General features: G+C 43.3%; 1 protein-coding gene across 1 annotated transcript; it reads left to right on the top strand.

The window, feature by feature from the left end:
* Positions 1–6794: 6794 nt before the first annotated feature.
* On the top strand, positions 6795–13329 carry PRRT1B (proline rich transmembrane protein 1B). Its single transcript, XM_030207793.1, has 4 exons — positions 6795–6942; positions 10215–10624; positions 10912–11049; positions 12227–13329. Exons 1-4 carry the CDS (start codon positions 6933–6935, stop codon positions 12371–12373), a joined length of 705 nt encoding a protein of 234 aa, XP_030063653.1. The 5' UTR covers positions 6795–6932; the 3' UTR covers positions 12374–13329.
* The last annotated feature ends 84 nt before the right edge of the window (positions 13330–13413 follow it).

The following is a 13413-nucleotide window of genomic DNA, read 5'->3' as shown; positions in this document are numbered from 1 at the left end:
TCTGTTTATCTTCGAGGTTCCACAGAACTGTACTTAGGGGCCAATAAAGGATCCTTGTGTTAACAGCTGTGTGCTACAGGTTTCCTAACGCAAGCATAACGCTAAACTTTGGCTCTCCAATGCAGTAAAAAATAGTATGCAAATAGGCCTAGTGCAAAAATGTGTGCTAACATGGGAGAGCAGAGCACACAGGTCTGTGCTAGCAACAGCTATATCTTGCACATACAGCTGAGCACAGCATCTGGAGTTACACATGCTTACATCTATGTAGGTGATGAAATGCTGTGCTGTGCACAAAATTTCTGTAATACCAGTATTCATGGCAGGCAAAAGTAGAGGCTGGCCAAAGACGAATCAACGCTGGAGATATGAATCCAACTGTCTTTATTGATATAAATAAAAGGAGGACCCGACACAGGCCGTGTTCCGACACATGCAAGCGCCTACTTCAGGGGTCACATAATATACTCTATGGGTAGGCGCTTGCATGCCTCGAAACACGGCCTGTGTCGGGTCCTTCTTTTATTTATATCAGTAAAGACAGTTGGATTCATATCTCCAGCGTTGATTCGTCTTTGTTCAGCCTCTACTTTTGCCTGCTGTGATTCGTCATCGTAGAGGATTTCCCTGTTCTGTACTTTGGATACCAGTATTCATGTACAGACTCGCAGGCTCTGTGCGTGCAGGCAACTCAAGAGTCCAGCACTGTGCTCTTTGTTCCAGCACACCTCCCCCTCAGTTTGTTTGTTTTTTTGTCTTTTTTAACCTCACTGTCCTTATGGAACCCTGAAAAAAAGTTGCGGGTCTTATATGGTCACAGTAAAGAGAAGAAACAGGAATGAAATCCTCACTGATGCAGACTGCAGAAGAACAAGATAACCTTTTACATCTCCCTCAGACCTGGTGTTAAAGCTCCTCTGGTGCTGAACTTAGCTTTTTGGTCTTTGCGCACTTCTCTACATCTGCACTGATTAGCTAATAGCCTCATTACCATGGGATTTAAATGTGCCTTGCTCTGTGTCTAAGGACCCAATGGCCAGAAGCAAACTGGGGGCACTAGAGGCCATTAGCGCTGGACTAGTGCCTATGTTTGCCGGCACACCATGCTCGAAGGCCCTCACTGTGGGGAATAGCGAGCACGCCAAGGGATAACACATGCTGATGAGCTAATTCCCTATTCCTCCCCAATGCTCAGCGGGCAGTGCACCAAACAAGGGCACTCCTCTCACGGCAAACCCTACACCAGTTCGAAACTGGCATTAAGTTTTACCAAGGCATTGGAGAGGAATGGGGAGACCAGAAAGGGTTGGGAATCACTCCCCTAACATCCCCAAAGATGTGAGGGCCTAGAGGTCTGGTGGACCCCAGGCCCCCTACCTCCAAAAGATGTAACCTCTTACCCTGAAAATAAATAACACCCTGGTGGTCCAGTAGGACCATTGGCCAGGACCCCAATCCCACCCCCGAGGACTAGCGTTGGTGGTCTAGCAGTGGCCCACCTATCCCCTTCCTACCTTGAAGAAAGGAGAAGGAACTAGCACTCCCTTCCTCCTGCTGGGCGCCTCCTCAAAATGGTGATGCACTGAACGTGGTTTAACTATGGTAGTTAAGCCCCACCCAGTGCATCCTAAGATGCACCAGGCAGGGTGCTGACATTTTGAGGAGGAGTCCTAGTCCCTCCACCTTTTACCAAGGTAGGAGGGGGTTGGCGTGCCACCGCTAGGCCACTAGGGCTAGCCCTCGAGAGGGTCCTGGCCAGGGGTCCCACAGGACTATCAGGGTGTTTTTTTTTTTTTGGGGGGGGAGGTGGGGTTACATCTTTGGGGGGCCTGGGTTCCACCAGACTACCAGGCCCTCAATTCTTCAGGGGGTGGGGGGCCTAGTGCTACTGGACCACCAGGGCTTTAAGCTTTGACAGGTCAGGGCTTTGTCTGGGCATGTGCTCAAGGGCTGTCCTTAACACACAGCTCTTAAGTGCATGCCCAGGCACAATCCTCCCACAGTTGTCCCTCATGCTCAACGCTATGACTGCAGTTAAATTTGCATGCCACACATTGATTGGGCGGTGTCAGAATTTTGAGCATCTGGGCATGTGAGGCTTTTTGCACAGTTAGCTGATGTGCAAAGCCTGTTTTAACATAGAGCGAAAAGTGTGTCCTAAGGCCGAGCTAACCAGGGTGTAAATCCTAGTGCATTTTACTGCATCAGCCTCCTCAGTGCTCTAAATATTTTTAATTTGGGCCCATAAATGGGTTAATCAGGGCTGAAGATTCTACACTTCCTCTTGAACCATTCTGAATATGAATACAAACATTTACTGCGTTTTATCCATGCATTATTCCAGTGCTCTTTTGAGAGGCTATGCCTCCAAATGAGTTAGTTTTGCACATACGTTGACAGTAATGAATCTCACTCCTTTCCTAAACCAAATATGTAGATTATGATCTCAGTCTCTTAAATTTACTGCTATCACAGCACTTGCATCATACCATTGAATTTTCTTCTGGAGTTCGCAGGATGTAATATGTACAGGTGACTTATTGAGCTGTGCTTGGAAATTGCTTTCAATCAGGCCTGTGACACCCAGTACAACGAGGAATATTTCTGTATCTTTCTGCTACATTTTCTTAGTATTTAAGGATATTCTCTCTCTCCACACATATCACAGAATAATTATTTGTCTGACATTGTTATTATATCTACTATATAAACACAGTAAGTGGGAGTGAGAACTCAGCATATACTTAATCAATCTTTACTTCACAATGAAAGGAAAAAGCCTGAAAGGGCTCCAGAAAAGGGCTTCCTACACATATCTGAACACCACTGATACAACTACAGCTGGCTTCAGGAGACACACCAAATATCCAATGACCCTGACACAGCTTGGTGAAATGTGGCCATTGTTTGTCATGGATATGTCCTAAGAGATGGTTCAGGAGCGGCTTACTAGAAGCGCAGCTTAAAAGCTAACTAAAAAGTCATTTTAAAGTTATAAGTAGATTTGAAGTTGCTGCTGCATTTAAGTCGAATAAGTTAATTAAAGGAGTTCTATTATTCGCACAATGAAATTTATTTTCCTGCCGATGATGAAGAGTCCATAGCTCCGTAGGAAGTTCTTTCCTGGAGCTCTTTGAGGCTTTTTCCTTTCATTGTGAAATAAATAAGATGCATGATAAGTTTATTGCTTTGAGAATTATTTTTTTTGTCATTGATTGTTATTATTCATGCCATTCCTGTGCATTTCTCCTTTACTGGCTTTCTTGCATTGAGCTTCTCATCGGCTGGAATGGGAATGTACAGCACTGTTACAGAGGATGTTTCCAGTGGATGAGACATGCCACCTTATTGTGTCTCCCTGTACAGAAATTTTCTCCCATCTGAAATTCACAGTCAGCTACGAGATGTAACTGTTTCCAGCTTTCCCAGAATCTACATATTGATTTATTTATTTGGATTTTGCTCAGTAGTAGTAGTAAGGTGAGTTACAGGCAGGTACACTGGCTATTTCTTTGTCCCTGGAGGGCTCACAATCTAAGTTTGTACCAGTCCAGAGGCAATGGAGGGTTAATTGATTTGCCCAAGATCACAAGGAGCGGCAGTAGGATTTGAACCAACCATCTCTGGCTGTCAAGACAGTGCTCTAACCTCTAGGCCACTCCTTCACACTAAACAAACACCTCCATTTAGGCGCCTTGATGTGAACCCAGAGTTAACTTGGATAGGCCCTTCCACACCCCCCTCCCCTGTGGGTATATAAAATAGTTTTTTTTTTTATCTGGTCCTCAGCTCCCCTCCCCCCCTCCCCAAACACATCCAACATCTCTCCTTAATCCCTCACCTGTGGACCAGGAACTCCCTTTCCTAGTGTACCTCAGAGTTGACCACAGTGATTCAGTTTTGCTGCCTGCACTGGCCTGGCAGGCTTCCCTCTGTTGTGTTCCGCCAATAAAGAAACAGGAAGTGATGCCAGCAAGAGGGGTAGGATGCAGCAGAGAGAGAGAGTAACCTCCTTTAAACCATTATATTCCACAAATTGAAATTAGTGAGTTCCTGAGGTGGTGTAGAAGCTGGAAAGGGGGCTTCCATAGTCAATGAAGGAATGAGGACAGGCTTAAGAGGCCCAAGTTCCCCAGGTCCCGGTCCACAAAAGAAAAAAAAAATGAGCCAAGGAGGTGTGCAAACAAAAAGTAAAAAAAAAAAAAAGTTTACTGAAGAAATATGGTTTTATTCAAGGTCCAACAAAATCAATCCTTTGTTATATATCCATGAAACAATGTCTATTTTAGCAGGTTCCCCCACCCCCCAGTTCTTGTTGTAATCCACTGTCCTGGGCTCACAAACATACACGGATGAGCTCCAAGCACATTCTTATTACTCTGTACTTCATGAGCGATGTGGCCAAGTCAGAGATCAGTGTTCCTGGAGTCTTCTGGTTCCTCATTAAGGAGGTAATCTACAAGTGGATGCCACCCAATGACAATGTATTCTATATCAGCACCTAGTGCCATTAAGAAATATCAGTGTAATCTAAGGGTTCACAGTTACACCAGCCATAGACCAGCATAAATGCAGCAAGGGTGTGTGTAACGTTTAAGAAGCAGTGCAGTGCAGCCTATGCCCCTCCCATGTGAATGCCCTTTTGCCACTTACCTGCAACCCTTACAGAAGCCTGTGCAACTCTTTTGCAGCCACTTACCCAAAGGTGTGTAGGTATTATGTATATTCACATGTGAAAACTTTGCTGATATATGGGCATCCAGTTATAGAATGATCTCCTTAATGCTCTGTTCCCCAGCTCTCAGCACATGTAAGCCAGTTTATATTAAAATAGTGATTCCTGGATGCAGCTAGGGAAAGTCCAGAACAGAGGTGCTGAAGAAGAAACCAACTCATGATTGTCTGTTCCATTTCTCAAAGCCTGTTCCAGTGACATTAGCTGGACACTGGCTACCAGCATCAGAGCATTAACCCTCATACTATCAGCCCATGGGGTATTATGGGTGTATCAGTGTGCCCAAAATCTCTACATTAGCCCATGAGGTATCAGACCTATCTCAGTTTCAGGTCTGTCAAAAATATTTTTGCCCATGTTTTCCCACATAAGTAAATAACTCGTGTGACTGGAAGAGACTGAGGGAAGGCTGACAGTTGTTCAAAAACCTATGGTTCGGAACAAGGTATCTTTCAAAGATATCACCATAACAGGGAAGACAGGGTATCCCGAAAGCGAGGTTGCAAACGAGACCATAGTAGATTCGGTGTCTTTAAATAAAAATCAGACAAAAGATTGCAAATTAACACTGTCAACTACTGAGCAAGATGTAAATAGAACAACATCGTTTGAAATGTCTATATGCAAATGCCAGAAGCCTAAGAAATAAGAAGAGAGAGTTAGAATATATTGTACTAAATTAAAAATGTGATATAATAGGCATCTCTGAGATGTGGTGGAAGGAGGATAACCAGTGGAACACTGTTATACCAGGGTACAAATTATATCATAGTGATAGGGTGGATCGAATTGGTGGAGGGGTAACTTTGTATGTTAAGGAGGGCCTTGAATCAAATAGATTGAAAATTCTGCAGGAAACAAAACACATCTTGGAATCCCTATGGACCGAAGTTCCATGTGTAAAGAGGAAAAGGATAGTGATAGGAGTATGATACCGTCCACCTGGCCAGGATGAACAGATGGATGTAGAAATGTTATAAAATTAGAGAGACTAACAAACTGGGCAACTCAATAATAATGGGTGATTTAAATTACCCCAATACTGTATGATATAATGTAACATCAGGGCATGCTAGGGAGGTAAAATTCCTTGACAAAAATCAAGGACTGCTTTATTGGCTTCCTAAAGGAAAAGTCCATAGACCATTATTAAAATGAGTTGGGGAAAATCCACTGCTTATTTCTAGAATAAACAGCATAAAATGTACTGTATTGGGATCTTGCCAGGTACTTGTAACCTGGATTGTCCACTGTTGGAAACAGGATGCTGGGCTTGATGGACCTTCGGTCTGTCCCGGTATGGCAATCCTTATGTACTTATGAGATGAGAAAGGCCTAAACTATTAAAGATTCAAGGTACAATCCCCAGGAGATTCAACCTGTCCATGGCACACACAGCCATGCTGGGCAAGAAATGGTTCGTCACTGAAAGTCATGTGATACAGGAACTAATGAGCACAGGCAGATCCTGGTATCACAGTTATGGGCAGTTCTGAAGTACTGTGGTTAAGGGCCAATAAGTACCACTGTTATGGGCAGATCCCACAAAGCTGTAAGAAGATTTGATGTGCTGAGGTAATAGGCAGATCCCTACAAGGCAGTAGGAAGATCCCAAGTACTGCAATGAATGGCAGATCCCTCTCAGCTGTGAGCAGATTCCAAGTACTGCAGCCATGGACAGATTCCCACACAGCTATAGGCCAATACAGGTACTGCAGTTATGAGCATAACTGCTGCCGGGACAGTTATTGCTCTCACACTGGCTGTACTTTTCTCTTATCAGCAGAGCAGGGCGCTCTTCCAGGCTTAGGGATGGTGCTGCCTCCTCTCTCTGTACCAGGCTCCCCCATCTGCCTGTCGGGCCTCTGAAGCCCCAGGGCAGGGAGGACACTGGTACAGCCTGGTCTACCTGGGAACACTCTTACACTGGCTGTCTTTGTTTACACAGTCATCCGCAAACAGGCTTGTCAATTATTAATAAAACCCAACTCAGCAGGAGGAAACTAAATCCAGGGAGGGGGGTGGGACAGGTAAGCAGAGAGAGTATATTAAGCTCACATACAGACCAGCGAGGCTGGCATTCCTGGAGGCAGGCAACAAGGTAGTTTTCTCACAGCCCTGGACTTACTGCAGCTTCACAAACAAGATTCTCCTGTGCACCAAGAAGCAAGCTAGGGAAAGGGAGAAAGGACAATTCATGGAGTCAGGTGAGGACGACTTGTCTCTCCTCCCCCCCCCCCTTTCTCAGCTTGGAATGCAATACAACAAATGTCTTTTCTCACACTTAAAAGCTATTTCACATATTTAGATTTTTTCAGTGGCTTGAAAGTTTAGGGTAGCATCATGTGCATCCCTAAACATTATCATTAGCAGTGAGCCCTATACCCAGAAGTCTCCCAAGCACTGACCAGGGTGGGGGTGGGGATTTTTGTAATAGATCTTTTCTCAGAAACCCTCCTTTGGCATTTCTGCTTTGCTGAATATTTTCTTTCATTGTGTGTTTATGACTGATGGTGGTGTTCAGGACATTAAAAAATTATCTAGCTTCTTGAATATTTAAGCAGGCAATCTTATTTCCATCATTGCCACTGAGGGGTGGGGGGGGGGGGGTGCTTGTAGAAATAGTGGTGAAATCTCATCATATCCTCTTTTCTGTGTCCATGAGGGTGGGCTGGTGGGGTATTTTTGAGCTCTAGATCAGTACTACCTTCAGTAAATGTGTGGACCAGCACAAAGTCTAGGTGGCAACAAGAGGGAACCTGAGGTCCCAAGTCCAAGTTTATGAGGGGTAATCACTCTGACAGTGGAAGGCTGGGGTGGTGATATATTATGTTCTACAGTCAACAGTTATAAACATTTCTATATAAATCTGTTCCTGGAGCCCCCCCCCCCCCCCCAGCCTGGATATTCTATAAGAAATTAAGAAAGGCAATTTATTTATTTATATCCCATCCTGTGAACACCCAGGACAATTTACAAAACATAATTAACGTAGAGTAACCCATCTTTCAGCATGCTACCTGTTCTTGGGAAGTATGACTAGGTAATTGTGTAATTTATTTTGAAAGAAACCACACCTCATAAGTGGGAATAGTCACTACAAGATGTTAATTACTGATCATTACACTCCCTCACTTCAGACAGTAATCACACAAGGGCAGCAGGTGAGAGAGTGCATGCAGAACTAACATCTCTCTATAACAGAACAGAGAAGGGGGTGTGTATGTTGGAAAAATTAGTAATCTAAAATCAAAGTGAGCAGTTTTCATACTGTGACCTGCTCAGCAACAGTGAGTATACTATGATACGATACCCCTTGGAAAATGGAAGCATAAGACACACACACACAGACAAAGTACATCTCACTTCACATTCTCTCACATACACACTGTACATTTCAAAGAAAAACATTAGTAAAGTGTGGCACTAATATCAAACAATATTTCAAAAAGTAAGGTTGCCGGAAGCTTCACACACCTCCAAACCATTCCACATGTATCTCCTGCCTCACACTGTCACAGCTGTACCAGGTACCAGGTACCAGCTCTGGGTGGCTCTACAGTTTACAGAGAAGCTCACAAGTCTATAGTCTGCCTTAAAGACAATTAAATTGACCATCCACTTTCCTCTCATGCTGCTGGAGATGAAGACCCAGAAACCAGACTTTCTTCTCTCCGGGAGAGATGCCTGCCCTTTCACATAATGTAGAACTTCTCAATATTTTTGGCTCTCTTAATCCGAACATGCAGATTCCCTTCCCTCCTACACAAATGTTCTCTTCAACATACAAGTAAACATAAGCACCTTTCTTTCTACCAGGGAAACTCTCATTGTAGGGGATGGGATCTAATATACAGCTTTTCTATGGTTACAATCAATGCTGTTTACATATTATCTAAAGGTAATTATTTTGTACCTGGGGCAACTGAGTTAAGTGACTTGCCGAAGTTACAAGGAGCTGCAGTGGGAATTGAACCCAGTTCTCTGTTCTCAGGCCACTGCACTAACCATTAGGCTACTTCTTCATGAGGTGTATAAGCCTGAGACAAGCACTGAAAATAGAAAGTGTAGATGTTTTTGGAAGAGTGAAGAATCACAACTTTCCAGCATAAAATGTAAAAACATATAGAGTTTTGTTGTCTAGTGTTGTTTGCACGCCCCCCCCCCCCCCCCCAAATTCTGAAGTGAGGAAAAGGAAATTATTTCTCTGCTGAGGTCTCTACTTGTTTCAGATCTCTGCAGTTTGTGATACCGTACATCTAGAACTGCCTTTGAAACTTTAACAGGACCCCTAAATTGATTACAAAAGGTCAGGCAGGACTGACCAGATTGTGATTGAGGATTAACAGTAACTTGAGTTTTGGACAATACTTAGAACGAAATTAGCCTGTACAGAGCAGGGAGAAAGTCACAAAATGTGGCAAAAGACAGGATTAGACTAGAAAGGAAAGAGAACCTTCAATCAACATAATGTTATGTCAACCATAACCAGGTACAGGCAGACTTTCTAGAGAAACAATTTCTAAAGCCAGAACACTGTGCAACCACAGAGAAATCTGACAAGGTGCAAAGATAGATACCAAAGCTGATTTGAAACTGTGCTCCTGATGCCCATAGAAAGGAAAGCAGAATTGTAAGAAATCCCTTGAAAGAGAGTCCCTGTTTCAAATTATTATTAGTAATGTTTTCTGCAGCAATACAATTCTTCTTTTGTATAATTAACTTTTTTTATGGTATTTAATTTCTTATATACCACTTGCAAGCCTGACAGCTATTGACATGGTGTACATTCAGGTACTGTAGGTATTCTTCTGACCCTGGAGGGCTCACAATCTGAATTTTGTACCTGAAGCAATAGATGTTAAGTGACTTACCTGAGATCACAAGGACCAGCAGTGGGATTTGAAAAGGGCTCCTCTGATTCTCAGCCCACTGTTCTGCCCATAATATTATGCCTCTGCTCCACTTTTTGAATAGCTATATAAATGTGAGCTGAATTGCTCCCTTATATCTGATTAAGGATCTCAGTTTCTAAATAGTTTTGCAGCTTTTGTTAGATTGCTCTAGTACGCACAGTGCCATTTAATTTTTAGGATTTCCTTTTTTTTTTATTGTACATTTAGCCAGATCAATATATCTGTACAGTGCCCATATATCTGGTTTTGATTTCCACAATGAAGAACTAGTGGACAAAACTCTGAATTCCTCTTCCTTTAAAACCTGCAGTTCCCCAGGACTTTAGAGTCTGTTCACAATTACCAGAGAGTAACACAGGAGACAGCAAACCCCTGCTGCTTCTGATACACTGAAGCAGAAACAAGCTCTATCATATCTTCATTGCCTCTTGTGGGATTTACACTCATCTCTCAAACATAAAGGTTGCTTTGACAAGTGACCCACACCACCAGCACTCATCCTGGGACAGGTCAGTCTTACATTTTCAACATATGGCTAAGTTCTGTGTGAACTTCCTTTACAGGAGCTGTAACAGGAGATGGCTCTTCCTCAGTATTACCTGAAGAAGTGAGCAGCAGTGAGCAGACAGAGAGGGCAGCAGCTACAACCTTATCAGACACTGCTCTAGAGCCTGGACTGCAGGACATTGCTGGCAGAAGTATCATTGAGGAACATACAGAATTTGGCAGATTTACAGCCCAACTCCATCCCAAGGAGAGCACAGAGCATCTCAAAGGTCCACCAGGAATCATGAACTCAGGTTTTACTGGGGATCCACCACCCTACTCACCCCCAGATCCAAAGGCCATCCATTTGTTGTACCCATCTTTTCAAAACAACTTTTCTGGACAAGTGACCATCATGCATCAACCAGAACCATCAAACCAAATGCTGTATCACAACCTGTCTCCAGGTCCCTTACCCTATACCATTGTACGTAATCTGTTTTATCCCACTCTGAAAAGATGTTGTATGGGTATAAGAGATTAACTGCAGAAGCTATGTTTATTTATGACTCACTTTGTTGCAGTTACATAACTGGGAAACATGGAATTTTAGTTACCACTTTAATTAGAATGTAAAAATCTCAGCAGCACCACATTTCTCTAAGATTCCATTTTCCACCTTGACTGGAGCTCCCAGGGGCCCCAATCTAGCACACCACTAAACACAAACAGACTCCCTGCTAATCTTGTTCCTTGTCTCTCTCCTTGATACAGTATAATGGCTCAATAGGGGGCTACCTGCCACAAGCTGAGATCAGGCACCCGCCGAAGGATTACATGGTGGAGTCTGTGCTGGTAATGCTCTTCTGCTGTTTAATGACAGGAATAATCGCTATCGTCTACTCCAATGAGGTAGGAACTATTCCCTAAGAACAAATCCCTCCCCACCCAGAGATGGTTTATAAAAGTCTTTTTTTTTTTCCAGTGGCCAGCAGTGTGGATGGTCCTCCATTCAGTTCCCAGGACAGATCTTCCACACCTTGGTTCAGCTAAACATGCTATAGAAACAACACTCACAGATGGAGGGAGAGGGGGGGGGGGGGCTAGTTGTTCTTAGTAAAGCTGACGACAAAATGTAGAGCCCATTATACAAAGGCCCAGAAGGGTCTAGCAAAACAGGAAAAATTCCCTGTGTAATTCAGAATAAAGTCTGAGTGCAATATCCCAGCATTAACTTTGAATGGAATTCTATGCAGATTAATGACCACTATCTCAGTTACTAGAAAAGGTCTAATGTATTATAGCCGGAATGCAGCATGTTCATACACAAGTTTTCTTGTACCAGTAGACTGATATCTTCAGTGCTACATGCTGCTGTCACTCTTAATATGCATGCGACATGAAGCTAAGCATCTTACATGGACACTTCTCCAGGGTGCAAAAAGCCCTGGGCTACACCATTGTGACCTATCCACTTGAGAGGGACAGCTGTCACAGCAAACATTTTAAAATCATGTTTTCTGGGCCAGCTGGGTGAGATATCACATGCTCAGTCCCGTGCCAGCATCAGTAGTACTTTATTTAAGCAGGGAGAAGCGCCTTGTGCTAGCCAGATGAACCAACTATAGCTAATATGGGTCTTAGAAACAGGCTAGAAAGAAGTCCAGAGTGGGGTTCAAGTCCTGCTTTTCCCCACAGACTTGGCAAACAATTATCTTCTATTATGTTACACTTTAAGGTAATTGAGAAGGGGCTCAATGGATCTGTATGTAGTTTGTTATAGTATCCAGATTTAAGCCGTTATATAAGTAACGGCCTAAATCTGTATATCACTGAAAAGAGATTCTTCAGGCAGGCTGAGCCATCTCATAGCATTTGGTCAAATATGAAAAGTGTGCAAATACAGGTTCCATGTACTTATTTTTCACGTTCCTCTCTTTCTGTTTTTAAGAATCAAAAGGGCAAATGTTGGATAAGCATCTTTTGTAGATGAGACCACACCTTATTACAAAATAAGAGGATCTGAAATGTTTTCAAAATTCTTGGCTAGGCTCTGACATACGAGTTATATTTTCTGTCTTCTCTGCAGACCCGTACAGCTCTAAAACGAGGGGATGTACTCCAGGCTCAGAATGCCTCAAGGAAAGCTCGCTCACTGGTTCTCTTCAGCTTACTGTTTGGAGTTTTTGTGTCCATCAGTTGGGTTATCTATGTGGTAGTAACTCTGTATGTTTAACAGGAGGCTCCCACTAGCCTCAGAGACATTTCGGACTCACTACCTCACCAGCACTGGCTATGAACATGATAGGGGAGGTACACCAAAACTCCTCTAGCACCTCCAGCACCACATAACCATAGAAACAGCAATCCTAACACCAATGTCATGAGAAGCAATCATGTCTACAACCAAAGAGTACCAAAACCAGCCAGAATGTTATCATTTACCCATTGTGAATCTCACACCTTGCAGCGTGTCCAGAGCCAGGACTTTAACAGCAGCAACATCGCAGCTAACCTTGGTATTTTAGCCACACTCGCATGGAAAATTACAAGGATGTCTAAGAGTATTTTTTTCAGAAGAGGGGGCTGGGATCAGCATTCCTTGTTCTCTCTTTTTGGGGGAAGATTGTGTGTGTGTGGGGGGGGGGGGGGAGCAGTGGTGCAGTCATAACCCTCTCTTTAGCATATAAAGCAAATAGGTCTGCAGTTATGCACTGTTCTTGGGGATGATGGCAATCTAAGGAAAAGTATGCCTAGCGTCTTCTAACATAGTGTCTGCATTCCCAGAAACTAAGGAACACATACATTTTATGGTGACAGATTCTAGGTGATATTTGTTAAGAGGAGTTCAAACATTCTGAAATCAAGACACAAGAAGGCCTCAGAACCTCAGCATTTCTTAGAGCTGGTGAGAAGAGAGAGAACTACCAGCATTACAAAGTGCTCTTTTACCACTAAGCAATTAACAGGACATGTGTGGGAATAGCAGGGATACTGGAAGGCAGTTTGAGGAGCACTGAGATGAGATGGGGAGAAGGCAGTGAATCTTTTGGATGGACAATGTAGCCTCTGCAGTAGTCTTTAAAAAAAAAAACAACAGTTGTGTGCCCTCTGATGGATTTGCATAGTGCTGTACAAATATATACTAGACAATTACTTTTCCTTAAAGCTTATAATACAATGAAGACAATATGCAGAGACTTTGAGGGTTTCATTTGTTAAGTGGCTCAAACAAGACTGCGAGTGGAAAAATGAGTTAATATGTAAAAGCACCCT

Source organism: Microcaecilia unicolor, chromosome 6, assembly GCF_901765095.1.
Source record: "Microcaecilia unicolor chromosome 6, aMicUni1.1, whole genome shotgun sequence".
Classification (NCBI taxonomy): Eukaryota; Metazoa; Chordata; class Amphibia; order Gymnophiona; family Siphonopidae; genus Microcaecilia; species Microcaecilia unicolor.
The sequence above is the reverse complement of the archived record's forward strand: the minus strand, read 5'-3'. Positions and strand labels throughout refer to the sequence as shown.

Bases quoted from the DNA above. Each gene is read 5' to 3' on its own strand.
- PRRT1B (XM_030207793.1), top strand. The intron at 10,625-10,911 runs GTACGTAATCTG...TCCTTGATACAG, and splicing joins GTCCCTTACCCTATACCATT to TATAATGGCTCAATAGGGGG. The intron at 11,050-12,226 runs GTAGGAACTATT...TCTTCTCTGCAG, and splicing joins CTATCGTCTACTCCAATGAG to ACCCGTACAGCTCTAAAACG.